This window comes from Phalacrocorax aristotelis, chromosome 4, assembly GCF_949628215.1.
Source record: "Phalacrocorax aristotelis chromosome 4, bGulAri2.1, whole genome shotgun sequence".
NCBI lineage: Eukaryota > Metazoa > Chordata > Aves > Suliformes > Phalacrocoracidae > Phalacrocorax > Phalacrocorax aristotelis.
In genome coordinates, this window is record NC_134279.1 from 81,857,334 (window position 1) to 81,884,517 (window position 27,184).

The 27,184-nt window shown below is 40.3% G+C and overlaps 1 protein-coding gene across 3 annotated transcripts in view; it reads right to left on the minus strand.

The window, feature by feature from the left end:
* DNAAF9 (dynein axonemal assembly factor 9) overlaps positions 1–27,184 on the minus strand; it is a 74,473-nt gene that overhangs the window by 42,462 nt on the left and 4,827 nt on the right. The window contains exons 1-11 of one of the 3 annotated variants that reach the window (XM_075092236.1): positions 21,030–21,092; positions 20,886–20,956; positions 14,669–14,788; positions 13,709–13,833; positions 10,056–10,152; positions 8,742–8,848; positions 6,232–6,309; positions 3,923–4,021; positions 2,894–2,949; positions 1,753–1,888; positions 22–103 (exon numbers count right to left, since the gene is read on the minus strand). In XM_075092236.1, the coding sequence (XP_074948337.1) occupies positions 22–103; positions 1,753–1,888; positions 2,894–2,949; positions 3,923–4,021; positions 6,232–6,309; positions 8,742–8,848; positions 10,056–10,152; positions 13,709–13,833; positions 14,669–14,788; positions 20,886–20,952 (967 nt within the window). In that variant the 5' untranslated portion in view covers positions 20,953–20,956; positions 21,030–21,092. Of the gene's footprint in view, positions 1–21; positions 104–1,752; positions 1,889–2,893; positions 2,950–3,922; positions 4,022–6,231; positions 6,310–8,741; positions 8,849–10,055; positions 10,153–13,708; positions 13,834–14,668; positions 14,789–20,885; positions 20,957–21,029; positions 21,110–27,184 lie in introns of those variants that run through there. The other 2 variants (XM_075092235.1, XM_075092234.1) reach the window with 2 other exon arrangements.

Below are 27,184 nucleotides of genomic sequence, written 5' to 3' on the forward strand. Positions count from 1 at the left end.
TGCTATTTTTAATGTACTCACCCAGAAATGGGATGTGAGTGGTTCCAAAAAAATAGGTCCTTGAACAAGCCAGAGGTCCCTTTGGAGATACGCACTGCACTACCTAGTTGTCAGTATTAATGAGACACAAAAAGACGTCAGTAAAAAAAAATGAGTGCAATAATTAACAAGAAGCTAAGTTCCCCTTAAGTCTTCTAACCACCGACGTACTACGGGAAGCGTACAACACAGACTTAACTGGATTTTAAAAAAAAAAAAGCAACTTACGTTTTCAAAGGTATATTTCACTTTTGACTTGACCTGAATGGTTGAAAGACTTTGGAAAGGAGATGAGCTCTGACTTCCATAAGCGTTAAGCATGTGTTTTCAATTTCCTATGTCAACTGCTCTTTTCATGAAGAGGCAAGTGTGTCAGGTTCCCATAACTATGCTTGCACTTGGTCTTATTTACTATTTTCATGACACCCTATTAAAACAGTATCACCTGTACCTGTAAATAAACCACCTTTTTAAGAACAATGTCACAACCTGAGGACAACAGATGGAGCAAGTACATCGGGATAAAATCGTACTTGCGTTTTTAAAGACATCAAATGGTCTCAATGGGAAAGTTAACAAGGGGAGTAAAAAAAACAAAATTGGAAGTGTTTCTACAGTAATAGGGTTAGACAGAGCATCAAATGGAGGATGGGGTTTCACCCAGATGCTAAAACAATCCTTTCTCAGGCTTTTGACACACGCAACGTGTCCAGAATACCCACGTCCATCCATCCCTAAGGCCGCGATGCATGAAATGTTGTCATGACAAGATCATAAACTCACTCCCTCAATCATACGTTCACTCCACGATGACCTGTACTCAACCACATCCATCTCCTCAGAAGCACAGACTCTGGACTCGCACAACTGACGGACACTCCCAGCGCCCACGGAAATGGGCTAGCAGGGGGAACTACACAACGCAATCTGCACGCTACCTCTCCTCCTTCGCTGCGAGTTACCTTCTTGATGCACCCAGCCCAGCCAGCCAGAGGATCTGAATTCCCTGGGGTCGCTTCCCCAGTTACGTCCCCTGCGCGGCGGTGCAACAAGCCATCGACCTCATCATATGTTTTAAAACTAAGCTTTTACTTGAAAATGGAAACAAGTTAATCTTACAACTTGATCTTAACATTCTTTGAACACCAGCAAGATTTTCAGAGTTTCATCAACTGTTCAGCTGCTGAAGCGCACGCTGAATTTTGGATACACATAAGCATCCTGTGTCTATTCACAAAGTCATTATCAAAAAAAGTGTCTTTCCATTTCTTTTTTAGAAATGGCTAAATAATTCTGACTAAAATAAAATCTGTGTGTCAGAGTTAAGTACCTCACATGCTACCATCAGGAAGATTTATCACTTTATGGCTAGGACAAACGTCCCCACAAACAGCATTTCCCTCTCCCCACCCCACACATTTACAGCACCGCAAGTGTTTAAAAAGTTGCCTTTTTATAGGGGGAAAAAAATATTTAACACATTCAGCAGTTCCTGATTAAACATCCATTATAGTCTGACATGGAAAGAGAAAGAAAAAGGAAATTTATCCCTTAAACTGACTGTCTGTTAAGGTAACATATGTTTTTATATGTTAAAATAATTGAGTACTTAACTCATAGAAGGTAAATATTTTAAGGGCACCAAAAAAATATACAAAGAAAAATAAAATATATATTGCTTCAAAATACCAGATAACTACTTAAAAGCCTTACCATATGCTTAGCAGTGCTTCCACCAAGACCAGTGTTTCGAACAAGGTGTCCTTCTGATGGAAAATTAAAGTTACCAGAGTTCAAGTTTTCCTTAGTTGAGTGGCAACCAAACAGAACAAAGGGCTGCCGGCTAGGGCTGAGGAGAAAAGAAGGTATCACCACCAAAATACTTGAAGAAAACTTAGAAACAACAAATGAAATCAAAGCTTTCAAGTCTGATGGACCTACTATTGAATTTCTCCCTAAAAGAATGGGACAAACTCTTTTAGTTTCCTCTTTTCAAACCGATTCCTCTTTTTTTAAGTAAATTGCCTTGAAAAGCTGACTGGTTTAAAATTTACCCTCTTGAAAAACCCTGAAATGACTATACTAGAATGAAACAGAACTATTTTGGTTTTAGTTCTGGCATTGGGCCCAAGACTCAACTGGAGAGGTCAAGGTTTTTCTTGTCATTATTTAAATGCAAACAACATAGGATGCTGAAAACAATAAAGGACATTGAACTCCACTGTTTAACTCCAAATAGAGAAGAATCTGCAGAGACATTCAAGTAGCTAAGCAACCTTTATTTATCTCAAAACAGCAGAATGCTTGGTTTTGCAAGACATGACAAAAAACCTTCCCCTCTCAGTTAGAATTCTGTTGGAATAAAATAAAGCTGACCTGAATTGCCCAGCTTATACTGGCTGAGATCTGGGTTTTTAACCGCTTTAGGCATTGGTCTTGTGCGTGTTGTGACTCACAAAAGTATACTGACTTCTTCAACCTTCGATTCTGAAACAGTTTTGAGTATCATATAAACAGGACCAACATTTTCTAACATAGCTGTCCTGCGTAGTAAGGTCATGAGCTTGTTTAGGTATCTGACCATGAAGAAACTGATCATATGAGAAGCACAAGGTGGATTGTTTCAAACATTGACATTGTATATGTAAGAGCTACAGCATTAAAACCCATGAATATTCAGCTTATCCTTCCCAGATGTGCCTTTGAACTTTTTTTTAAAAAATATGCAAAGATGAGATGTCATATACTGAGACGGTCCCAAAAGGAATTATAAGCATTATGACATCAGAGGTATGGAAATAATGTATCAAGGTACTAGCGACACCACAACTTCACTGGGAACAATGAGGAATACCTGTTATCTGTTATATGGCTTGAGATCATTCCATGACTGAAATAACTTCTGAAAGGCTGTTAAGAATTTAAAAAAAAAAAAAAAAAAACAAACCCTGATTAACAAGTAAATGAACAGAAAGCGTGAAATATCCTCGCTATCATCAAGAACTAACCTGAATTATCCCTCCCAGAGAAAACTCCTGAACCCTCAAAAAACTAATTCTAACCTCCATAAACAAAGCCAAACACCATTAAGTCTCATGTATGCTTAAAAAGCAACAGCCACTACCAAGAACTACCGTGCTATTTTCACCCATGCCATACGTGACCATCAGTTACATTCGATATTTGACACGTGCAACCTCAGCTTGCTATGAACTGCACAAAAATGAAAGTCAATCTACCTACAAATAAGGACCTGTTGTGCAGATGTAAATCAATTAAGTTCAATTATCAGTGAACAAACACTCAACTAAGTTACACCAGGCAGTCCTAAGCCATCACACCATGGATAGGTGTGGTGGGTGGTGAACTTAAAACAAAACCCCAACAAAATGAAAACACAAAAAAACCCAAACAAACAAACAAAAAACCCAAACCAAAACAAAACTCAGGAGGTTTCTACTCAAACATGAAATGTGAGATGGGGTACGGAGAACAGAAAAGTAAAAACCCCCAGTGCTGAATACTTGTTACTTCTGCATGGAAAGACGGGGACAACCTCTTTAGCAAGGCCTGTTGCAATAGGACAAGGGGTGATGGTTTGAAAACAAAGGAGGGCAGATTTAGGCTGGATCTAAGGAAGAAATGTTTTACGGTGAGAGTGGTGAAACCCTGGCCCAGGTTGCCCCGAGAGGTGGTCGATGCCCCATCCCTGGGAACACCCAAGGCCAGGCTGGACGGGGCTCTGAGCGACCTGGTCTGGTTGAAGATGTCCCTGCTCAGTGCAGGGGTTTGGACTGGATGGGCTCTAAAGGTCCCTCCCAACCCAAACCATTCTGTGATTCTGTGACACGAGCATTTCAAAGGATTTCTGAAGCAGGCATACCTCCCCTGCCTGAGATTCTGATAGTTCCAGAATGAAGGGAATTTCAGTATCAAAATTAGCGAAAAAGTTGGTCCACTGGTGTTCAAAAATCATTAAATCCTAGAAGAAAAACATTCAACATTACTCAGTAAGGCAAGTGTTATACCAGAGAAAGGAAGTCGCAGATTGTACTGAACAAACCCCGATTACTTTAGAACAACACAGATGACATTTCACTCTGCCGTATGCTGTTGCAGCCTGCCCAGTGAAACAATAAGTACAAGAAAATCAACATCTTTTAAAAGATAAGGACTTTCTGCTAGGTTTATTTGGGGGGAGAAAGGGGGGTTGTTTGTTTGGAGGTTTGGGTTTTTTTTGGAGAGAGAAGGAGCAGGAGAGGGAAAAGGACCAGAGCCCTGCACTATCTACTTTTAACCTAAGGAAGTACACTGTTCTGAGATCACCCGTAACTCAGACCTCACGATTCCCGTAAGACTTCCAAAATGAACTCTTGGGCAGATTTAATTATCAATTTTTAGATCTGCACATGGGGTTCTGCAGTGATTTGTATCTGACATGAAGTAAACTTACGGTCAGAAAATGAGGAACAGGGTGTGGGATTTGAAAGCTCATGATATGCAAGTGGCAGGCAGTCATTTCTTTATCTGCATTTGTAAAATAACTGGTAAGTGGAAAAGGAAATACCAGTAACATCTCACTAAAGCAGAATAAAAGAGGAAGATGACTACAGGTAAGTGTTGCGTTCAAATTAATTTTTTTAAAAAAATCAATAGAAAGACGTGCCATGCTGATCCTCTGAGCAGGAAACTCATAGAACTGGCAATTTTAAAATGTTCCGAAGATTGCTTTCAGTTACTTGTCACATACTAACTGGAAGATGAGACGCATCCTGGTTTTAGGAAGTGTAGTTTTTCAGACGTATGACAGGCAAAACTAGAACTATGATTTTAGCAGCGGTATGAGTATTAGACAGCATTTGGCTTCAGCCACTTCGTTAACGCAGTAAGAAATGAAATTTAGAGAGTGAATGTTGATGAAATCTTACAAGTCTTCCAAAATATTAATAAAGCTTATATTAGAGGTTTAAAAATGAAGGTTTACATTTAAGGGGAGAAAATACCACTGGAGACTATTCCAGTCTCAAATAAGCTTTTCACAGAAGCTAAGAACTAACAAGTGCTTTTGTCAGCTCATTTGGAAAGGCCGATATCGTACAGAATATTCTTTTAAATTCCAAGTCGAGTTAAAAATCAGAATTTATTGAAATCAAAGCTGTGTTAACAAAAAAAAAACCACCCACAAACTATGAACATATACCAGCATTACATGCTCTTTAAGTGTGTCTAGCTTCATCCTCATGGACAAAATGAATGATTTTTAAAATCACCGATTTCTATGAAACCAGAATTGCGTGAAAACCCCTTCCCCAAAAAAAAATCTGTAGTCAATTTAACTACAATTTTCAGGCTCAAAACTTCAAAACAAGATAAATAAGTCTGTCTCAGGGTAGACTTACCAGGTACAGGAAAGCGTTTCTCTCACTTCCACAGGACGGGGGAAGTGAAGTATCATAGACTGACTATTTAGCCTGACAGCCTTGCAAACTGTATGACATTTTAATTTTCATTACAGCAGTTGATTAAAAAACAAATTGGTGTGAACTACCCATATTTTATTAATAAAGGATACTTTCTGCTGAACTCGCTACATATTAAAAGCCTGCTTTGCTGCCAAGCTAGAAACCGATAAAAAAATTAACACAATAATACATACTAATACTCATACGTTGCTTTCTTCTCTAGCACCGAGATTAGACCTTTGCATTAAAAATGAGGAATCACTTTACACTGTAGTTCACAAAGCATCAGGGCAGCCACTGTGTGTCACTGTTATCCACTTAAAGCAGCTACAAAGCAAAAGTGTTTTTTCCCCTGAAAGAACGGCTGTATGTCAAAGTGGATTCTTCCCCCCTTGCTGCAAAAGGAGAACTAACACACACAAACATACCAGCTTTCTGTACTTTGTACATAATCCTATCACCTGAAGAACAGTCACACCATTCAGAGAAACATTTAGGAGAGTTTCAGGCAAACTGAGAAATTCAAGCAATTCAAGGCAAGCTATTCCGGAAGTTTTGCAGACTTTGTGGCAGACTTGCAGTAAGGAAAGAGACCCTGGGCACACCAGTATGCAGAGCCAGCAGGTTAAGTACATAAGCACTATTAAAATCAACCAAGCAAAATAACAATTTTGCTCTGCAGCTACACTAACAGACTACAAGTTGATTCAGAATATTTCACCCACATTACCTCAAAGAGCAAGTCCTCAAAGGAAACAGGATCCATTTTGCTGTACGTCTTCCACAAGTCAACGCTGACATCCATTAACTGAAAAATATTTTAAACACTTCTGTGAAAAACGCCATGAAGAATGCCGCAGTCAGGTTTAAGACGCACTGAAACAGGCTTGCAGGATGCTGCCCAGTCTAACAGTCCTCCTTAACCCTGAGTCAGAAATATTTTTACACCACTGGTTATAAAGAATTGGCCAGACATAAGCATCCTGGGTGCTTCAGAGACTCATCTCCTCAAGTGAGAATTTAAAGCACATGCAAAGTTTTGCTTGCATCTTTCAAACAAATCATTTGACAAAGTTTTTCAAAATTGAAGTAATAGCAAAGAATAGTATCAGCTTGTGCAACTGCAAGGGAAGGAGCTGTTTTCTGAAACAAGCTAGACAAGAAGCAGATTCCAGGATTACTCATCCTACACACCAGCCAGTTCTTGCTGTAAGCGTAATGTAAATTTAGGCAAAGCTAGTTTAACTTAGCAATTGACAATACCTTCTTCCAAGCAGTAAGATGACTTGTATGAGAACGCCTCTCAAAAATATATTCTTAAGGAACACTTGTATCTGACTAATTTTTGCATTTCCCGGGTTCCCCACCACCCACCTAAAGAATCTGGAATCTTCCTAAACCACTGCTTTACAGTTATTCCAGTTCCTCATGCTATTAGCTACGGCAATAATGATTTCCCAGACATCACTTCCATAAACCTATTGGTACAGTAAATTCTCTGGATTACAGTATCTTGAGCAACTGTGATTTCTATAGTAAGTGTAATAGAGCAACAGTCCTTAAAACACTGAAAAAATTATTTATACATTTATTAATAAGATATCATCATTAGATTATCTTCAAATCCAACAGCACAGAATGCACGGCAGAGGGAAAGTCAGTCTGAGGAGCTAAAACCACCGGGAGACTGCTCTCTTTCAATAACAGCAGAAGTATTCATTTATACATCATTTACAGTGATCCCAAATGTATTTCCTCCTATAGACTGGATTTTCCTCCCCATCTGTGACATACAGCAGCTGCCTAACAGATAACCACGCATAAACAGTTACGTAAAAGGTTAAGAATGCCACTTCCCACTTGAGATCTCCTTATGACTTTAAGGGGGAAGAAAGCAAGAACTCAAGCAGAACTGCCTGAATCGCCAGAGCTTACACGCTTACTCTTAAAAACAGACACCAAGAATTTGCATTGCTCGTTTTTAACTCTGCAAGAGTGCTGTAAAGCCAGTATCAACTCCTGCAGTGAAACAGGAGAAGCCCTGTCTTTAGAAAGTCGTTGCCACACTGTGTCTACACATTTTCTCAAAGCCTCTAGGGATTCATGAAATGAATTGGCAATGACCCACACAAATCCTAAATTCACAGTCAAATTTTCATTGACTGATTTCAGACATCAGGAAGGGCTATCGACGCTTAGGCAGACCTCCACAGGGATGCTCATCTATTTGCACTTTGTATTTAGCAATTACGACAGGTTCGCACAACAAGATGATTACAGTACTAGTGATGGAATAAAAAAAAGCATGAAGAAAGGCATCGGTGGAATGAGCACAGTGCTCAGAGAGAGAAAGGCACACTTGAACTCACATAATCGGTTTTTGAGCAAGCGTGTAAGTACTACATGTGATGAGACTTCAACAATGGTACTATTAATTCCTTGGGTTTTTTTCCAGTTGTCAGAAGTCAGACAAAGAACATTCTGGCTGTAAAAATGGAGGAGTGACAAGAAAAATAGGACATCTGCATTTCTGTGGCAGGGGTCCAAGAAAATTAAATAGAAGAAGCTTCAAACAAGTACATAAACACAAAGCTGTCCTCTGAGGATGCTGTTAAAGTATATTTAATAAACAAGCAAATCAAATGACACAAGTCACTCAGAGTGCAACAGCAAGTCATTATTGAAACTACGAGCATCCCCCAACATTGTGACTGTTGCCGTATTCAGCAAGCTATGATGACCCAAGAATATATGTTGATGAGAAAGGTAGATGCATCTCTTGTGTCAAAACTAATGACCCAAGACATACAGTCACTTCTGATTTTCTCAGTTCATTTCAAGGCATTTGTCACTAACAGGCTTCTCTTGCACCGCTCTTGCAGAGTTAAATAAAGTCTTTCCTGTTATTGATAGAAGAGGCTCTAGAAGAGAAGGAAAGAAGTTCTACACCACAACAGGGGGGCTGGGGACACACACCGAACATTCATGGTTTATCCAGGACAGAGTGCTGTGTAGCTCGTAACAGCCTCTCAGCAAAACTGCGGCGTCCCCATCCTCGCACCCCCAAACCTCAGCTTTGTAAGGTCCTGAAAAACTTCATCCAACTTAGAAGCTGGCCTCTTTTGAGCGCTGAGTCCGAAGTAGATGATCTCCAAAGGTACTTTCCAACTGGAATTACTCCATGATTCAACTTCTGCTTCAGAATGGAAATGGAAGAAAATGAAAAATGGAGCTACTTACTTCATATTTCATCGTAAAGAAGCCGTCACCCCCAATTCCTTCCAGCGCAAAAGCCTGCACTATTGGCCACTTTTCAACGATGAACATATCAAATATCTGTAGATGACCTGCAAAAGAAATGTTTCACAGAAACACTGTCTCACAAATACTGGCGGTTTCACTTTCTGTGATATCTCAACAGTTGTTCTGAGATTCTAATAAAGGATCCCAACTACCCTGTCTTTGTACAACTTAAAAACCTGTAATTGAACAATGTTTTTTTGTGAAGACGGTAGCTTTTAGAAACTCCCGTCTTTACACCTCAAATTTTGTCCCTTTCTTCCAGTTATCACTCTGGTAAAAGATACTATGTCTCCTTGCAAATTTTATTCCAAGACCATTAGCAAAACTGTGCCCATTAAGTCAAATGCTGTCAATGTCATACCCACATTAATCAGAATTTTAAGTCGGGGGACAGGAAAACTATTCAGCCTGGTTCTCACCAGTGAGGCTGTAGGCCATTTGAAGTGAAGTGTGATTATCATCCTTAAGCTACATACCTTTAGGTACTTCCTAACAAAGACCCGCCACCCTCTCCCATGCCCTGACCCATTAACGGTTCTTCAGGCGACCAGAGCATTCTGTCCTTTCCTCAAGAGAAGCAATGAAGAATTAGGAATTTGAAAAAATAAAGAACCAAAACTGAACTAGCTTGGCTTGAACTTACACCGTTCAAAAACACAACACAATTTTCTTTCTTTTTTTTAATTTTGTTTGCCTCTCACCTATTGTATTATGGACCAAAAACCCCCCACACTCGCACTGTGTCATGAAGGACATGCTTTTGCACCGTTCACTGTTGGGGATACTGCAAAAGTATGCTTTTTACTGAACACTGTAAGATTGCACTGTTCAGGCTGTGAGGCTGGCTACAGATCATAACAGGAAGTCATGCAGCCCAGTTTTTTCAATGCTAAAAAAGGAAACTTGCATAATGAAATGTTTATTCTTTCCTTACATAAAGAAATGTTTATCTGGAGCTCCCATCTGAACAGAGAACTTCTGTAGCAGCACAACTCACTTCTCTGAATGCAAATTATTTTTTTGCCTCACGCTGTGAGCATTCGCTCTTCAGATGAAGTCTAAGGGCTTATATTTTTCAGAAAGAAACCCAACCCTTAAGTAAAAAAAAAAAAAAAAAAAGAGGCTAAAAGGGAACTATTGGCATATTAATCCTTCTTTCTTACCAAAGGCAAGGAAATCTTCGTTCCCTGAACTGCAAGACTTGCATGCTGCGAAACACTTCCACTGTAAGCGTAAAACAAGCTAACCTACCTTGGCAGCTGTACGGAATACCAATGCGACTGCAGTCTCGAACCATGTCCACAAAGCTGGATATTTTGAATTCCTCTGCAGCTTCTTCATCTTCATACTGAAGGAAGACATTTTAAATCAAATTTGATTAGGCATGCCTAATTTGATTGTTAGTTTTGCACTGAAGAGAACAAGTATTGTACTGTTTTAATTCCATAGCAAATGTCATGTCATGTAATCCACTAAAATATTAGCTACAGGTTCCAGAAGCTAAAGAATCTCTTTAAGTCTCTATATTTTGAAAACTCCATCACGGCAGGGATGTATTCAGCCCAGCGGAAACTGTTCTTTAAAAATCAAACTTGAGAGCAAGGCTTTTAATAAGGTTCAAAGGCGGCATAAATATATACTTTATTTTCAGCTTTCAGTGAAGTCTTTCATCATCATCTACTAGATTCCGGACAATTTTTAAACAATACAAGATATTTTGTGAATATTAACTGATCTGCCACTAAAACCTTGCCACTGAGTGGGGAAGAAAATAATTGCCAGCTTAAGAACATGAAACCGGGAAAGCCAGCTGACAAGATATGCCTCAGGTCACAGAACAAGCGGTGAGAACCAACTGCTGGCTGAGGAAGAGGTGTATATAGGAAGAGGAGGAGGAAAGAAAAGGAGCCACCACCATGCGACGCTGTCACGCTCTTTCACCCTAGTAGCAGACTGAGGTCATCTGAAGACTTCAGCAGACTGAAGAGCAGGAGTGAAGAACAAATAATCATACTTACGGCTCAGAAAAGCATAAAAACTAGACTGACAAGACAAATCACACAAAAATCACTTTTATAACAGGAAAAAAAAAAAAGATAAATGCTTTCTGAATTTTACTAGAAAAGGCAGTTTAGTAGCAAGTCTGAAACCAACAGGCCTAGCACTGGCAGGTACTTCAAGAATCACTCGTGTTCTGGAGCGGGATGAGAAGGCGGTTGCGTTTTGTCTATTTTTAATGTATGTACAGTGCTCTGAACTTAAGGTAAATTACATGTTTACGAACTTTTTGTATATAGCTCTTGTGAGCTTCAGGGTACACCTAACAAATTTATTTTAAGAACAAGTTCTTTTAAGCCAAGCCTGAATTTAAGATGCAGCCCAAGTTCCATGATGCGTTCTTTCTTCAATCCCAGGAAGCCAGATCAAAGTGGCAGTTCAAAGCAAAGCCCCGAACAACCACCAGCTTCTCAAGACTTAAAATGCCATTAAAATAAGAACTTGGTTTTTGGCAGGGTGCTAAAGGCTTCCTCGCTATCTGCTAGGGCAGGTATAAATACAGCCCCTTTTGTACACAGTACGGTCATGACGCCCAAAAATCTTATACAGTATGCGTCAAATGTCAGTACTTTATCTTATTTGGCCATTTTGAAAATGGGCATCCTTTAACAATATGTCTTCTCTTCTGATAACTAGAATATTCTCTTAAATTCCTATGGTCTAGTTAAAGGGAAGAAAAAAGGAAGGAGAGGCTACAGGTTTTGTCAGATTCATCAAGAGCTGCACAGAGCCAGGTACGGCATTGCTTTGTTTCTAAAGCTCTTGAGCTTTTTAGGTTTCGTTTCTATAAAAGCAAGCAAGAGTTGCTTCCATCACTGAAAACAAAAAAAATGCTTAAACGCCACTAGAGGCAATCCTCCTGTAAACAGGATGCACTTAAAGCCTGAACAGCAACGTTTTTTGGTTTCTCTTTCAAAAGTAATCTAGGAAACTGGCAATTCTTATGCATTAGAAATGTGACTGGAAGTGCATCGCTCAGCTCATTCACATGAAACACCAATGAAGTAAACCTTGTATTTTCAACTTCAGCAATCAAACTTTTCCAGTCATTTCCACAAATAGTGAGGCATATGGTTTACCTTTCTAGTTACACCATTATTTCAAGCCAGTACCGTGTGATTAAGGTTGCTGCTTACCATGATAAATCATAGAAAAGCCCATGAGCAGATGCAGCTTGAAGTTCAATAGCTGAGATGGCAGCTGCACTAGCAATAGCGTGTTAAGAACTATTCCAGCCTTGACTCCAAAACGTGTGCGTTTTACCACCCTCAGGTATGCTTCACGATTTGCCCTTTCAGTAGGGATTTTTGGCAACAGAAAAACCTTACGAAGCCAGGCTTTAGATTTTGCTGCGGCATGCTTTAACCTGTAGCTCGGCTGTTTACATCTTAACAAGAAGTAATTATCCCCCTCTGTGCAGCACTTCATCTGGGACGCTCTATCCAGTTTTGGGACCCACATACAAGAAAGATGTCGACTAACAGGAGTGAGTTCATTGAAGGGCCATCACAACCATCAGCGGGTTGGCGCACTTGTCCTGCAAGGAGAGACCCAGGCTTGTTCAGCCTAGAGAAGGCAAGGGCTGGCCCTCACAGCTGCCTTCCAACACCCACAAAGCTGTTACTGAGATGGTGAAGCCAGGCTCTCTGCAGCGATCTGCAGTTGCAGGATGCATGACAAAGGCATGGTTTAAAATAAGAGAGGTTCAGATTGGATAAAAGGAAACACTTTTTCACTATTAGGACAGTCAGGTAATGGAGCAGATAGCCAAGAGAAGTTCTGCAGTCATCATCCTCGGACGCTTTCAACATCCAACTTGAGGAACCTGATCTGATCCCATCGCTAACCTTGCCTTAAGCAGGAGGTTGGACAAGGTGATCTCCAGAGGTCCCTTCTAACCTGAATTATTTCATAATTCTATGATCTAAACTATCAAACAGCCACATAAAAACACAATCAATCCATCATAAACCCCATCACTTTCAAGCTGGGAACTCCAGGGAACAAAAGGTTTCTCTGCCTGACCTTCCCATTCATTCCTCCACCAGCTTCACCTGTTGACATCATGGGCTCCTAACCCACCCCCTTCAGACTTCGGTATGATTCTAATTTAAAAAAGGAGCTACACAGAACTGAACGGGGGTGGGGGGGAAGCTTCCCATGATGGCATTTAGGCAGAAGCATTTCCAGTCTCAACTGGAATAAAAAGGTTCCTATTCTACACCTAGACTAACAGTATTTTCATTTTTTTACTCCTCTGGCAGTACTTCACTACGACAAACAGCTTTTCTAAGAATACCTTGGCTTTTAAATGCAAGGTTAAACTCGCATCACTCACACAGTCCAATGAAAGTGAGGTTAACAGCTCTTGAAGAGTTGAAAGTTAAGATGAAAATACGTAATAAAGTCTCTTGATTTTAAATGGCTTACTAAGCCAATCTTTTCTAATATTTTATTGGCAAACAACCCATTAAAACGCTGCTTTGGCAGCAAATAAGGCTATCATTGGAAATCTCAGTGTTGACTGTGGTACTGGATTCAGATTCTGCATTTCTCACAACCCACATGTTTTTCCTCATTAAAAGATCATTGACTCATGTCAAAACAATAGTAATTAGCGGGAGAGGGGAGCAATTTGTCTTCATGCTCCAACAAATATAAAGTATTAAAAAGATATTCTTCTTGCACACATTAGCAAAATGATTAATACCCATCTATATATGCAGATCACTCCCCTGCTGAGTATGAAAAAGGAAAAAAGACTTCTGGGAGGAATGTTAAAAAAAAAGTTCCACTTTGAATCTCAGTTCATTAGCAATCTGCATCTGCATTCGTTTTCCACTTACCTCATTTTCAGTTAGACAGTGAAAATGCAAGTTCCTCCAGTACGCCACATATGGCAAAAGATGATTATAATTCACAGGGTTACAGTACAGATGGACACTGTCAGGTTTTATTAATATGATTATATCTGCAACAAGCAGAAAAAATATTATTCCAGCATCAAGACTGCACACAGAAGAATTATATGGGCACAAAAACCCCCCACAGGAACTGAACAGAAAACCCTTTCCCTATAATGTACCCCATTAAAAGAAAACTCTTTAACTATTTGAACACACAACCATTCCCTGCTCTACAAAAGAAACAGTTGGCAGCCATATACAGTTCCAAGTACAACAGTACTTCTCACTGCTCAGAACAATTGTGGGTTTATTCTGAAGTCTTGCACAGAACTTGCATCAGCACGTCCTTTGTAAAGCCAAGAGCGTCAGTGACGAGTCCCTCCAGAGCACTTACAAAACTGTAAACTACAGTTGCCCTTGCCTGATATTACCTCAGGAGGTTGCTCCAACTGAAAACTCGCACTACAGCCTATGGGGCAGATATTCAGTTTCACACAAATAAGGGAATAATGATCTATGACCATGGTGATTGGCCACCTTTCAAGTGGTACAAAAGTGGGTTAATATGTTAAAGTAAAAAAGAGCTCCAGTATTTTAGAACTCGGGAGGTGTGATCACACACTAATTGATAACACATGCACATACATACCACACCTGAACTAAGACTTCTCATTAGGGCTGTATTTGTCTAGCTTTGGAACGCCTCGGGGGAATGTATGCAGGGGGGACGTGTTTATAAACAAGAGTTCTCGAGCAGCGTTTTTAAGAACAGTTTTTCCGGTGTATAGGCACGATGAGAGGTTTATTGACTTGGGTTTTTTTGAGGTATGCCACTTTTTCTGCTCACCTTCCCTCCAGAAAGACTGAAGAACAGGTAAAACTGTGGAGTACGTTACTCACCGTCAAGAACTTCTTCAGGAAACCCAGTCCTTTCAAAGTCGTTGTTATTCTGGTTATACAAGCCAAAAAGCAGATAGTTTGCCAGTTCCCTGCAACCTTCATTGTATCGACTATCTATTCCTGCAAAACCAAAACGATACATGAAGCATTGTGTGTCCTAACACTGTACACCTAAAAAGTTGGTTTTCTTCCCTAATAATAAAACTGTAAAACAGAAGCATTAACTGTCTCATGTAGTCGGTGGGCACTTATGCCCGTTGAACGCACTGGGAAAACAGGGTAGGGGAAAAAGGAGATTTTGCAAGTTCATTGCCACGTGCTGACGGTCCACTCTTGACCTAAATCCACAGGCATTGATTTAAAAAAAATAATTAAAGAAGTCTGGTTTTCTGCAGTGCTCTGCATCAACAAAAGTTCCATTTTATCTAGCAATTCAAACTTAAACATCTGCCTGTATGCAGTACGCATTCAAATTAATATGTTCTTGATTGAAGCTTCCTAACAAACTAATCCTGTGACCTAAATCTCCTGCTTTAGAATACATGATTAAACATTATCAGTATTACAGAGCAATCCCTGAGTCACCAGAAAGCCAGTGTGGACTACTAACAAATCATGAAAAAATATTCTGACAAAACATACGGTATACGGGCAGTTTCCAAGGAAAAACTTCTGGTCCTTGGGAAAATAAAATTAAAACAATTGAAGACCTGGAGCATGAAGAGATAAAAGATAAATAAGAGAAGACAGGAAATAAGCCACAGACTGAGGAAGTATTTTCATCTCTCTGGAGGACAGTGACAGTCATAATTCCTAATTCTACTGTAACAAATCGAGTTTCCTCCACAAGTAAAACTATGTATGAAGCAGCATCCTTAACATCCACACTTGACAGAGGTCACCAGCCTTGACTGCCACAAAATTTCTCACAAACACTAACGTCAAGTTTTCCAGCCTAGTTATATTAGGATACAGTTGGGATGGCTGCCACCAAATCAAGATTTGTTACCACTGTCCAAAGGAGAGATCAGGACCCTGATAAAGTAATAACGCAGCCTGGACGTCTGGGTTTCAGGGCTTGCATCAGAAACCAAACTACTCAAGAGTCACCTGAGCTTACCAGAAATTGGAACAAACCCTAGGTTCTCCTAATTAAGTTCCTTTTTTGTGTTATCCTTCAGCTTCAAAGCGCTAACCAGATGCCATATCTGCATCCAGCTACTGAATCCCACATGTTAACAAACTCCCTTTTGTTTGGGTAGCAACTGGCCTTTGGATAGCTCACTTATATTCCAAGGTATCAGGTGTTTGGTTTAAGCCTCCAGAGAGGGGAAAAAAAATCACTTCAAATTGTGCTGAAGCTGTGAACCTCTGTAACACTGCTCCCTGCTCACGGCTTCATGATCCTCAGCACGAATAACACTTTAGCATCGCATTCCTTGACCTGTGCTGGGAAAGGGGGAAGCTGCATCACACATGCCCCAGCTTTCACAGCCCTCAAGAATCTTTGAATCCTCATTCCTCTCCTATCTAGTGTCTAGCGCTGCCCTCCCATTCATAGCTATACATCATTGGAGCACGCTCTTTTTAAAACTAGTCACGATTCTGTGTGTTAGGAGGCATCCCTTGACAAAGAGAGTTTAAAGAACCTTAGCAGTCAATCTGTAACTCGGGTCATGGCATCGATAAGATTCAGCTAAAGAATGCTCAGACTCAATCACTCATTTTTCCCCCTGCTGCAATGCTCCGTCTTTGCTGTGCCAGTAATTTTCTGCATAACCAGACTGCCTTGGATCTGGGAACTCAGAGGGGAAAAGGGCACAAAAGAGGGAGGAAAAGGAAGACACAGTCTCTTTTTATTTTATTTATATTTCCAGCCCCATGAAAGCAAGCATACCAATGTAATCCGCAATTCAGAGGGACTCGATTCCCTGATACTGGTGCCAAAGCCCCTGTCTTTAGGTGGGATTTTAGTTACAATCCAGCATGGAGACTCCATTCTTCCAGGAGGCAAGCAGCCATCCCACTGTTCTAGGGAATGCCATTTAACGTAATCAGCCTCCCTGACATCAGCTACAGCCTTAGAAAGCCAGCACACACAGTGTCCTGGAGATAATCTGTTTTACTGATTGCTTGCCTAACTGCTGCAACTTTTGAAGGCAATTCAGATGAGCAATAACCTGACACAAAGTAGGAGTTAGGATAGTCCTTTCAGTGGCAGCACGCTGTCAGATCAGTTGTCCTACAAGCACTATTACATACGTTTCACAGGCAAACATCAGCTATCATATTAAATGTTAATCTAACAAGGCACCTTCAACTACAGCGTGGATGAAAACGGCCGCGGTATTTGCACTTCTTCCTACCAGGCTCATTGCTAACGTTTCCAAAGCCTAAACAGACAAGGTGCTGCGCTCAAGGGTAGGCTAACACAATAACACGTAGTGAAGCAGAAAAATGAACAGATGGTTATAAAGTCTGGAAGATCAGAAGGAAAATTAGAAACTGTCCTCATAAAAAAAAAGTTAAGGTGGTGCCAATACTTGAAGGGTTTAACGTTTTATTCGGGTGCACCAGCTCTTCAGGCTTGAAGCAGAGATGATCTTCAAAGCTAAACACCAACACCCTGCTTTTTCGGCTAATGACAGAAGGAGGGGAAGAGAAGACAAAAGGAAGATGTTAACAAGGGGGACAGCTGATAAGCTTAACTCTTACACTAGAGAAATTAGGTGAATTTATTGCTTGCAGAGCACCGACAGGCTAGCAGGGAAGATATTAGCTTACCATAGAAGAATTAACTCTGCAGATAATTGTTCTTTTGGGTTTTGTTTTTGGTTTTAGTATCCAGTACAGGCAGGAGCTTTCATACTGAAGCTTTAATATCTTCTACAGAAACATATGGGGTTAAATGAACAGATATAGTTAGCGGAAAATAAACAGGAAATGAAACAATGACAAAGATAAGACACCTCCAGAAAGCGTATCAGGAGTCTTCAAGAGAACAATGGGGAAAGCTATTAATTAGGAAACCCCCACGCCTGTCTCCAGCTGAGCTGGGAGTTTAATAACTCACAGCCTATTCCCAACTCATCACAAGGGTGTAGTTAGACAATGACTCAGTCTAACAGCTCGCTGCTGCCCGAGGAACCATTCCTGCTTCTCCTTCTCCTGCAGTCAGAGCCTATCTGACCTCCCAACAAGCCGATTCAGTTTGCTAAATTGGCAGAAAACTAGTCTGGTCAAATACAGGAAGGGAAAAATAAAATCTGCTTAGTAGGATGAGCCGGGTGCAAGACATCAACCAACCACCCGCACTAATGCAAAATGCATGTGGGAAGGAAAGGGAGGAGAGGGAAGAGGAGCAGTCTAGGGGCAGGCTGAGACTCCCCTTTTGTGCTGCAAAAAGTATTCAGCTCAGCCATCTCTCATACATGCAATTTCACAGATGCTAAGCTGACAGAAACATTGCCTACAGGTAAAAATAGTCCTGCTTTCTTTGTCCCAGCCATGCATTTCTGAACCACCCTTGAGTATCAAATCAAAGAACAGTTGTTCCATAACACACTCAACAGCCATGGGAGCTCTAGGGACACCAGGGAGGTAGCAGGAAGGTGAGACTGGAGCGAACACACAGATCACCTTTAGATAGTTGCCAAAAACTAACATGCAGTTGTGGAACCACCATCTAAGCGAAGTAGCGCAATAATCATTAAAATAGTCTCCACTGGAAAGAGAAAAGGATAAACAATCAGTCCAACGTACTAACCGCTGGTGAGGTTTCTCCCACGTCCTAAGATCAAGAGCTCTGTGTAGGATGGATATAAAAACCAAGGCAAACTTAAGTTAAAGATTTAGTGGCACAGCCTCTGAAGTATTGCCATGCTCTTCAGGGGATACAAAAAGTAAATATCAAGGTCTAAAAATTTACCTTAGCTATGCTGAACTGTGAAACAGTTTGACCTATAATCGGAACCGCTACAGCTACAGATTTTAGACATAACTTACTGAAACTAAATACGTGTCCTTAGAAATCAGATCAACTTAACCATGAGCTGAAAATCTGCTGAAAGGTAAGATGCAAGAAACACCACTGCTAAAAAAATAGTTTTGAGTACAATTTAAGTAGTTTGATACACTATTTTCTTAGCAGCAACACACTCCAGCTGAGACATCACAGCTTTTTAAAAACGTCTGACATGTCAACCTCCAAGTTTCTTTTTCCTGTCAGTTGTGATGTCTTTTCCTGGCACAGGATGCAGAAATGCTACCATTTGGCCACTTTAAAATAATATGACAGGATTCTTTTAAAAAAAGAAATCAGCTGTAACTACATTTAAATAATTGTATCAATAACTGGTCCATTCTCATCTCTCTTTGGAACCTCACAATGCTGTTTATATTTCAGTATAAATATTAATCTACTTAAAGCAAAGATATTAAAGTTCATGTTGTTTTTCTCTCACAGCCCAGTATGTAAAATTAAAGTTGGGGTGAGGGAAACGCATTAACTCTGGGTTATTAAAGACAGCCAAGTGAACTATAACACGCACCGACTGCAAAAAACCAGTTATGAGCATCTGCTTTCCTTACAAGTCAACAGGACTCAAAATGTAAGACTGCGTATTCTTTGCCATCTGAAGCTTGTATCTGAAGACAGATTTAACGCATTTATAACAGAACGACATGCCAGCTTAATCAGAAGTTACGTGAGAAATTTCGCAGGCTACATTAGACAGGTCAGATGAGGCAACAACAGTCCCATTGTGGGTGCTGAAAGAGATTAGTGCGAAGCACAAGTCTAATAAAACACACTTCCTATAGTCCCATAACAGAAACGCTTATTTATTAAGAGGTATGGTCTTACGCAGAGGCTTAAATACTCCACATTACACTGAGGATTACACAAAGCAATTCCTTTTGCCTGGGAAGTTTTTCCTAAAGCTGTAAGAATGTTTTCAGTGACTATTCTTTGCTTGGGATTTATTGCAGCTTCAGAATTAACAATAGTCAAGAAATACCTCAGCGTCAATGGTGAGAAATAAGACATTTTATGAAATTAGACTAGCATGAAAGACAAAAAAGTGAGAACTTTATCCTGTATGATTAAGTTTCATTGGAAAGTAGACACAGTGACCTTATGGACCTTCTAGCTGTAAAATTACTGATTAGCCAAAGACAACTTAAACTCTTATCCTAGGAGAATGTGGGCTAGGAAGAGTTATGTTACACAGTTAGCATCAACCAAGAGAACAAGGTTATACACATTTACGACTTTTCTATGGTTCAGTAAATGAGCTTCTTCAAGTTTTCTTGCTACATCATTAAAAAAAAAACCACAAACACAAGAAACCAGGCTGTTTTATCATTTCTTAATGCGAGCTCATTACTCCACATCGCTCTTTAGGGCTACATTAGGTTTCTCCCTTTTAACTGTAATGCATTATTTAAACAGTCACTCCTTAGTCTTATTCTCTAAGGCATTTCAATCGTCATTCCTGAATTTATCCTTTACTATCTTGATGCTGATTATACAATAAGAAACAAGAGTCAAGGTTACATAAAAAAATATTATAACCGGTTACTTTCCTACAGCATACTTGCACATGTAGCTTTATTTGGTATCACCCTTTTCTCCCAATTCCAGAAGAAATAAAGCACTGAAACCACATGCTGTTTATATGCCACCATTTAACTCGTAACTGCTTCTGAGGTTTCTCATGCGACTCTTTAAACGCATTTTGAATTACTTCTCCTGAGGCAAGACGTCCCTCCCTCTAAATTCAGGTTTTATTAATTCTGTCAGTTTTCTGATTACTTCCCCCCCCGCCAAGCCTTCCACCCTCCGCGGCTCTGCATATCATGATCCCTATCCTCAGTGCTCCCCTGCTCTTCTCCACCCCCTTAACCTCAACACCTTCTAATCCCTTCCACTTCCCCGCCTCCACTGGGAAACCAGCTGCAATGCATGTGCCTTCAGCCTTGAGCTTTTATGCCAAGCACCAGCTAGAAAGCCTAGACAGCTGAGTGTTTACTCCAAAGAGATATGGATTTAATTCTCCCCATCTTTCCTTCCATTTGGACATTAACAAAGATTCTCTCTCCCCTCCAGCCACTTAGTTTTTGTAAGGCTTGGAAGAATATTGATACTACTATTGTAGCAAGCCTGCCTGAAATCAGTAAATAAACCTAATAATTATTTAGGAAGAAAAGAGTGTACCAGTCAGCTGTCCTCTCGCTGAGCAACAGGGCTGGGACTCAGGGAGGATGGAGGAGCTGACCTTCATCTTTCTGAAACTCACAGTGTTTTCATCAGTACGGTGAGCACAAAGGGGGGTGGGGGTGGGGGGGAAGTACAACTGACCTAAAATGCAAAGGATTCCATCAGGTTGAGATTTGCTGCTCTGTGTCAGGATACTCTGAATGTTTCGAAGGCGGCTGCAGCTGCAAAAGAAAGAGAATTCATCCTTAAGGTCAGTGTTTTTAAGTGCTCAAATTTGCTAGGCTGAAGAGTTGATCTACCCTTTCTTTCTTTATCATATGAACTAAGAGGGCACGATTCCCGACACCAGCTTCAGAAGAGCACACGGCCTCCTCTAATTGGAGCAACATAGCTAAGTTTTGAAATACTTGGAATACTTCACAAATAAGATAGTCTTAGAACTTGCTATATGTGATTAGATAGAAGGGAGTCTGGAGGCACTGTATCCTTGAATACAGTAAATTAGGGAAATGTACAAGAATAAACTAGTTTAGTATAAGTAAGAATTGTGTGACCAATCCAAAAATGAACTGAGCATGCCCAGAGACTGAGTTCAACCAGCAGACACGGTGAGGAAGACTATCAACGACCACCAGAGGACCCTGGAAGACCACCAATGAACATGAATGTGCAGGCATTAGGAACATTTGCGTACATTAATGAGTTCCAAGAATAGTATGAATATGGTAATTATTTCCTAGAAATCTAATGAGTATGTATATTTTGGTTGCATATAACCTCTGTAGTAGCGCAACTCTGCACACACTAGGTAGAGCGATCCCCTGTGTGCCCGGCGCCACACTGAAGAACACCTGCTTTATAAACTACAAATTGAGTTTTAGAGGGTTCTTATATTTGCCGACTTACGGTATCAGACACACTTAAACTTGGGTATCTTTTGTTTGAAATACATTTAGACCTCATACCAAACCATCCCCAGATTATTTACTTTTGTCCACTACAAGATGAAGTACAGAGCCCTTACAGAAGACCAGAACCCGTAACCATCCCTTCTAACCAAGTGCCCTGTCAATCTCTAACTTCTAGCAAAAATTTCTGTTCCAAGTTTCCTCTCACCAAGCCAGCAACAATCCTTTCTCTACCAGAGAAGGAGCAAAGCACTGTGGGGCAGGTGATGCCCAGGTAGAAAGTTGACATGGGAAGGGACCACAGTAGCTCCTACGCTCTGAGAAGAGCCTGCAAAAGATGAGTTTCAGCACCTCCAGCACCATCAGACCACTTCCACCCCATGTAACTACATAATACGAACACACCCCAGACCTGTTACAAGATCAAAGTGAAAAGCATGACATTCGTGTAGAGGAGGAGGAGGGGAAGCACAGAGAACTCTGCCTCCACTCACAAACCTGCAGCCTCTAGTCCATGTCCTCGGTTATTAAAGCATCAGTGTCACGCTACCTGCAGTGGCCCAGGGACGCTTTTGCTTACCCATATCACGCAGACTCGAATGGGTCACCTTGTCATTCTTGCAAGCACATGCATGAGCAGAAAGGCAGAACTTTCAGACAGAAAAGATAAGGCAATTTTAGTGAGTTCTCCGAGATAGACAGCTCCTGACCAGGGGATTTTCTCTTATTATTTAAGCTTCAGGTGTTACAGTTCTTCCCTGCATCTGGCCTTACACTCCAGAATTTCATTTAGTCCATAAGGGAAAAATATAGAGCCAATACTCTCATTTAACGTGGCAAATGCACAACTCCAGAAGAGCGCCACTTTTTAAGACAGATTTTTTTTTTTTTTTGGCAAGACAATTTAACAAACTGAACTTACACTAGTGGGTTTCCAGTCAGAAAGTAAGCCACAGCTCAAAGAAATATCTAGATCATTTTCATAAGAGGCATGTTACCTCTCTCACGACTTCTGTATTAAACCCATGAAATTTTCCTAAAATGAACAGTTAGAGAAAATTATAAGCCTAAAGTATAATCTTTGATAACCTACATTAAAAAGAAATGAAACAATACCAAGTCTTGCCAAGATTTTCATAATCAAACTGAATTGTTTATTATATAAAGTTTAATTTAGTTGTCCAATACACATTTTTAAGCCAGGCAAAAAACTCAGCCACAATAGCCAGACAGAGCAACACAATTTGTGCTTCCAGACAACACTTTCTGAGCTTGTTTTAATACAGACAGAAGGCAAGAAATTTCCCTGCTGATATTACTGAATGTGTTTTCTTGTTTATCGCCTTGTTTGTGTAACTATGAGCTGTTCAGCTCTAGGAAACAAGCGTCTCTTCCAGAAAAGCACAGAGCTAAATTTAAGATCAGCTCAAAGAAACAAGAAAGAAAGGTCAAGTATTCCTATTTTCATAGTTACTTAAGCCAAGTAAAAAGCAAATATATCTTTTCAGTAATGCTACAATTATCATGCTCTACTTTCTCTGAAGCACAGAATGAACACAAAAGGTTTATATTATAGCTAGCCTACGCGCAATTCAAACATCCACAGTAAAGGACAGCCAACATCTGAAGGCACTTTCATAGGAAGTACAAAATCAGTGCAAACCACGCCTGTTTTATTTTTTCCCTGCTTTTAGGTTGCCCTTTTGAGTTCTGAATCCCTCAATTATTCTTTTTGCCTGAAACTCCCCAATTCATATTATACACTGTGCTGTACCCACAGTCCACTGTATGTATGAATAGATGTTTTGATCCAGTCTTAGATTCAGAAACAGAAATTAAAGCCACTGCTGACAGCAAAAAGGCACCTAATCGGGTACTATCTGATGCTGTTGCCCGTGTAGGTGATGCTAGTGAAGCCTGTGAAAAAAAAGCATTGAACTTTACACTGCACATTTTAGCAACTTCTGATTATTATTTCTTTAAAACCTAACCTAAAAGTGAACCTCACAGATATCCAAACTTCAGCTTTTGTATCTTATTCTGGAAGATTTTCGTCCCATCATTAAACGGGACCCCAGACTAGCAGGGTGAGAGATGATCCACTATGGCAAGCTATGCAGTGCTCTCATTTTTATACTTCCCATGTCACAAGATCAAGAGTAGAAGAAATTGCTAGACTCTTCACTGTGGGTACAAACATATTTGACTTATTTCATTTGTTAGTCCACAAATGAGCCTACAGCTACTTAAGGACCACCTGCAGCCAAGTAGAATTGCTAGAGCCCCTGTAAAACACAGGAAAATGGAAGCAACTTCAAGACTATCTGAAGGACAGACTGAAAGGCCTGTGAGAAACTGTGCCCAAGGACCTCTGTGGTGACACAAGAAGCAGCTTCCAGACTGACTTTTATTAAAACATTGACCATATCAGAGGATGTATCTTCCTGCTTCCGCTCAGAGTGAGAAAAGAAACTGTCATCAGAAAAAAATATTATGAGTGCTTCCAATCTGAAGGCACAAGAGGTAGATTTTCACTCAGCTCCTCCCAGAAACAAGATGCAAAAAATCCCTCTGCTACTCATGTTCAGCTTTTACTCTCAAGGCAAATTGAAGTAATTCTCCAACCAAAGACAGGTTTTTCTGGATTGTAAAATATTTTTAAAACCTCTTATAAAGCATTATAAACACAGCACGAGTACATACCTTGACTTTGCTATCATTGTCCCTCCCTATACTGATCGCTTTTACAAGAAAGGAACAGTTAGAACTCAATTTGACAAAGAACAAGTACGGAAACTCCTTGTAAAAGACTCGTGGGGAAAGATACTCCCATTTATTAAAAAACATTATTACATGATACGAGGTAAGTTATTCCTAAGATCTTTAAATTTTAGCTTCACATTAACACCTTCAACAAAAGGCAGACCTGATCAAATACGTTTATCATTTAAAAGAAAAAGTAGTGTTATGAGCCTGGGCAACCAGCGCAGAGCAAAATACACAATGTTCTTGTCGTCTTGAGCTCTGTGGAAGTATTTTCCGATCTGTTCAAGTAAACTGCGGTGGGGGGAAAGGGGAAGAGGAATTGGGGGAGGAAAGTACTGACATGTTTGTTCTGGGTTGGGTATTTCTTTAAGTTTTGATTTAAGGTTAGGAATTTTACTCCCCTATAGCTACTTTCAGTATCCTTCACATATCTTTACACTAAAAATATATTAAATTCTCGGATTAAGCTGCTCAGAAATTTCTGCCAATTAAAGCCAAGTATCAGTGCTACATCTCCTTGAGGAGACAGTCCTGATGTAAAAGGAAAAAGCAAAATGCATGTTTGTTATTTCACAATGAGATGCATGACCATAAAGATGTTTATTTCAATCTTAATATTAAACAGCCTTCAGCAGAATATTTCTCCTCTCCTCATTTAAAGAAGTGGTTTCTGTGAAAGAAATCTTTGAAAAGCTTCTTCACAGAAATATTTTCAATGTCATTTCAAGTGTGTATAAATCATTACATTCAAAGGCTGACATTAAAAACAGAAGACTTCTGTGTCTGAAGAAAGACGTTATTCAGAAATAGGGAAGAGGATAATTAGAATTCTTACTACATGCTTTTAAACAATACAGGCTAAACTGTGTATAAAGTCAGAGGAAAAAAAATGGCATTTTCTTGCATTTCACATTAAAACAGTCATCTGACAAAAACAAAGAAACTGTCCTGGGAACAAAGTTCCATGACTCTTCCCGCCTCCAAAGCAGGCACCCTAGCAAGGGTACTGGCTTCTTATACTCCTTTTCGCTTTACCACAGTAACGCAATTTCAAACAGAAACAACGAAGAATGACCTCCGCACAGCGGCGTAACCCTCTGGGCTTCAGGACGCTTTCCTGGAAGATGTGGCTCTGGATCCACCCACACACGTAACCACACCTAAATTTTACAGTAGCTTGCTGCTGAAAAATCAGCATTAGGTGTGTTCGAAAACACAGTTACATGAAGCCCTTCTAAGGAAGCCCAAACTCCTGGGCATCAGTGAGACTTGGACAAGACACAAGCTGCAACCTACTTACCCAACGAGACAGCCACAGACAACTAGGCTGCCTCAGAAGTGGATAAGAAGTTCACAGAATCACAGAACCCCAGGTGGGAAGGGACCTCAGGGATCATCTAGTCCAACCTTTCTAGGAAGGGTGCAGTCTAGACACGATGGCCCAGCACCCTGTCCAGGCAACTCTTGAAGGTGTCCAAGTTGAAGTAGACGAAGCGAGAATTTTTCCAGCATGCATGTTTGAACAGAAGACGTGACTTCTACATCAACTTAAGCCTGTATAAGAGCCCACGGTACCACAAGGGATGTTCTCGCCCTCCTCACTGCCTTTGTATCTGCACTAGCAATCTTGAAGCCATGCGTTGAGGCAGACCAGCTTACAGATCCAAACAGACTAGCCCAGGAATTAAAAAAAACCCAACACTTTCAAACATCAGCAAGCTGATCTGACTGCTGATGAAGGCGGGTCAGGAGACAAAGCCACAGTTTAGGGCGGCATCTGGCAATAATAAAGTGTGCTTGGGCCAATTAAGAAACTATACATTGAGGTACTTGATATTCTGCTAATCTTGGCCTAGATCCAAAAAAAGGGGGAAGATAATTGACAACCATTAACTTCCAAGAATTAGTGCTCATCTGTTCACATGTCTTTCTACTAATTATGCAAAGTGCCTTGCTTTACAACAGTCTAGCCTGTCACAACTTAGTAACAGACACGGCGCTGCAAGCCATGTATGTTGGCAAATAAAGAGAATATTAACAACCATGCCTTTCTCAATCAAAAAGAATGAACATATTTTTTTAAATAATGCCACACAGTATTTAATTTTCATTTTATGTTTCCACAGCCTGTTACTTTTTTCTGCACCCCTTGTTGCTTGCTGAATTTATTCTGCGCGCAAGCTTCCTGTGCTTGACTTGTAATCCAGCAGTACTAACACAGCAACGATATTAGCATTGATCCCTGATTGATTCCCGATTGATTCCCACAGGCTGGCTTACCATCCGTCTGGGATGGCCGCAGCTGTGGTTAACGTGCAATTCAGCTGACAAAGGATGTGATTTCACTGTGTTGAGTATGTTTTGCTTCATATTGGCAGATGTTACACTCCTCCCCCACAAAGGCTAGGCAGTCTTAAAAACCCACACGTGGTAAAGCTTTGATAGAGAGCAGCGAACAAGGGGAAAAATCTGAGACACCCGTGGCATGCTTGTGCAAATCCTGACATTAACAAGGTTCATCTTCAGGGAATGGCTTGAATAGATTCACACTATCTAAGACAAACACTGGTTTTAACATTAAATACTTGATTAAAAAAAAAAAAGTTTATTTTTTCCAGATCT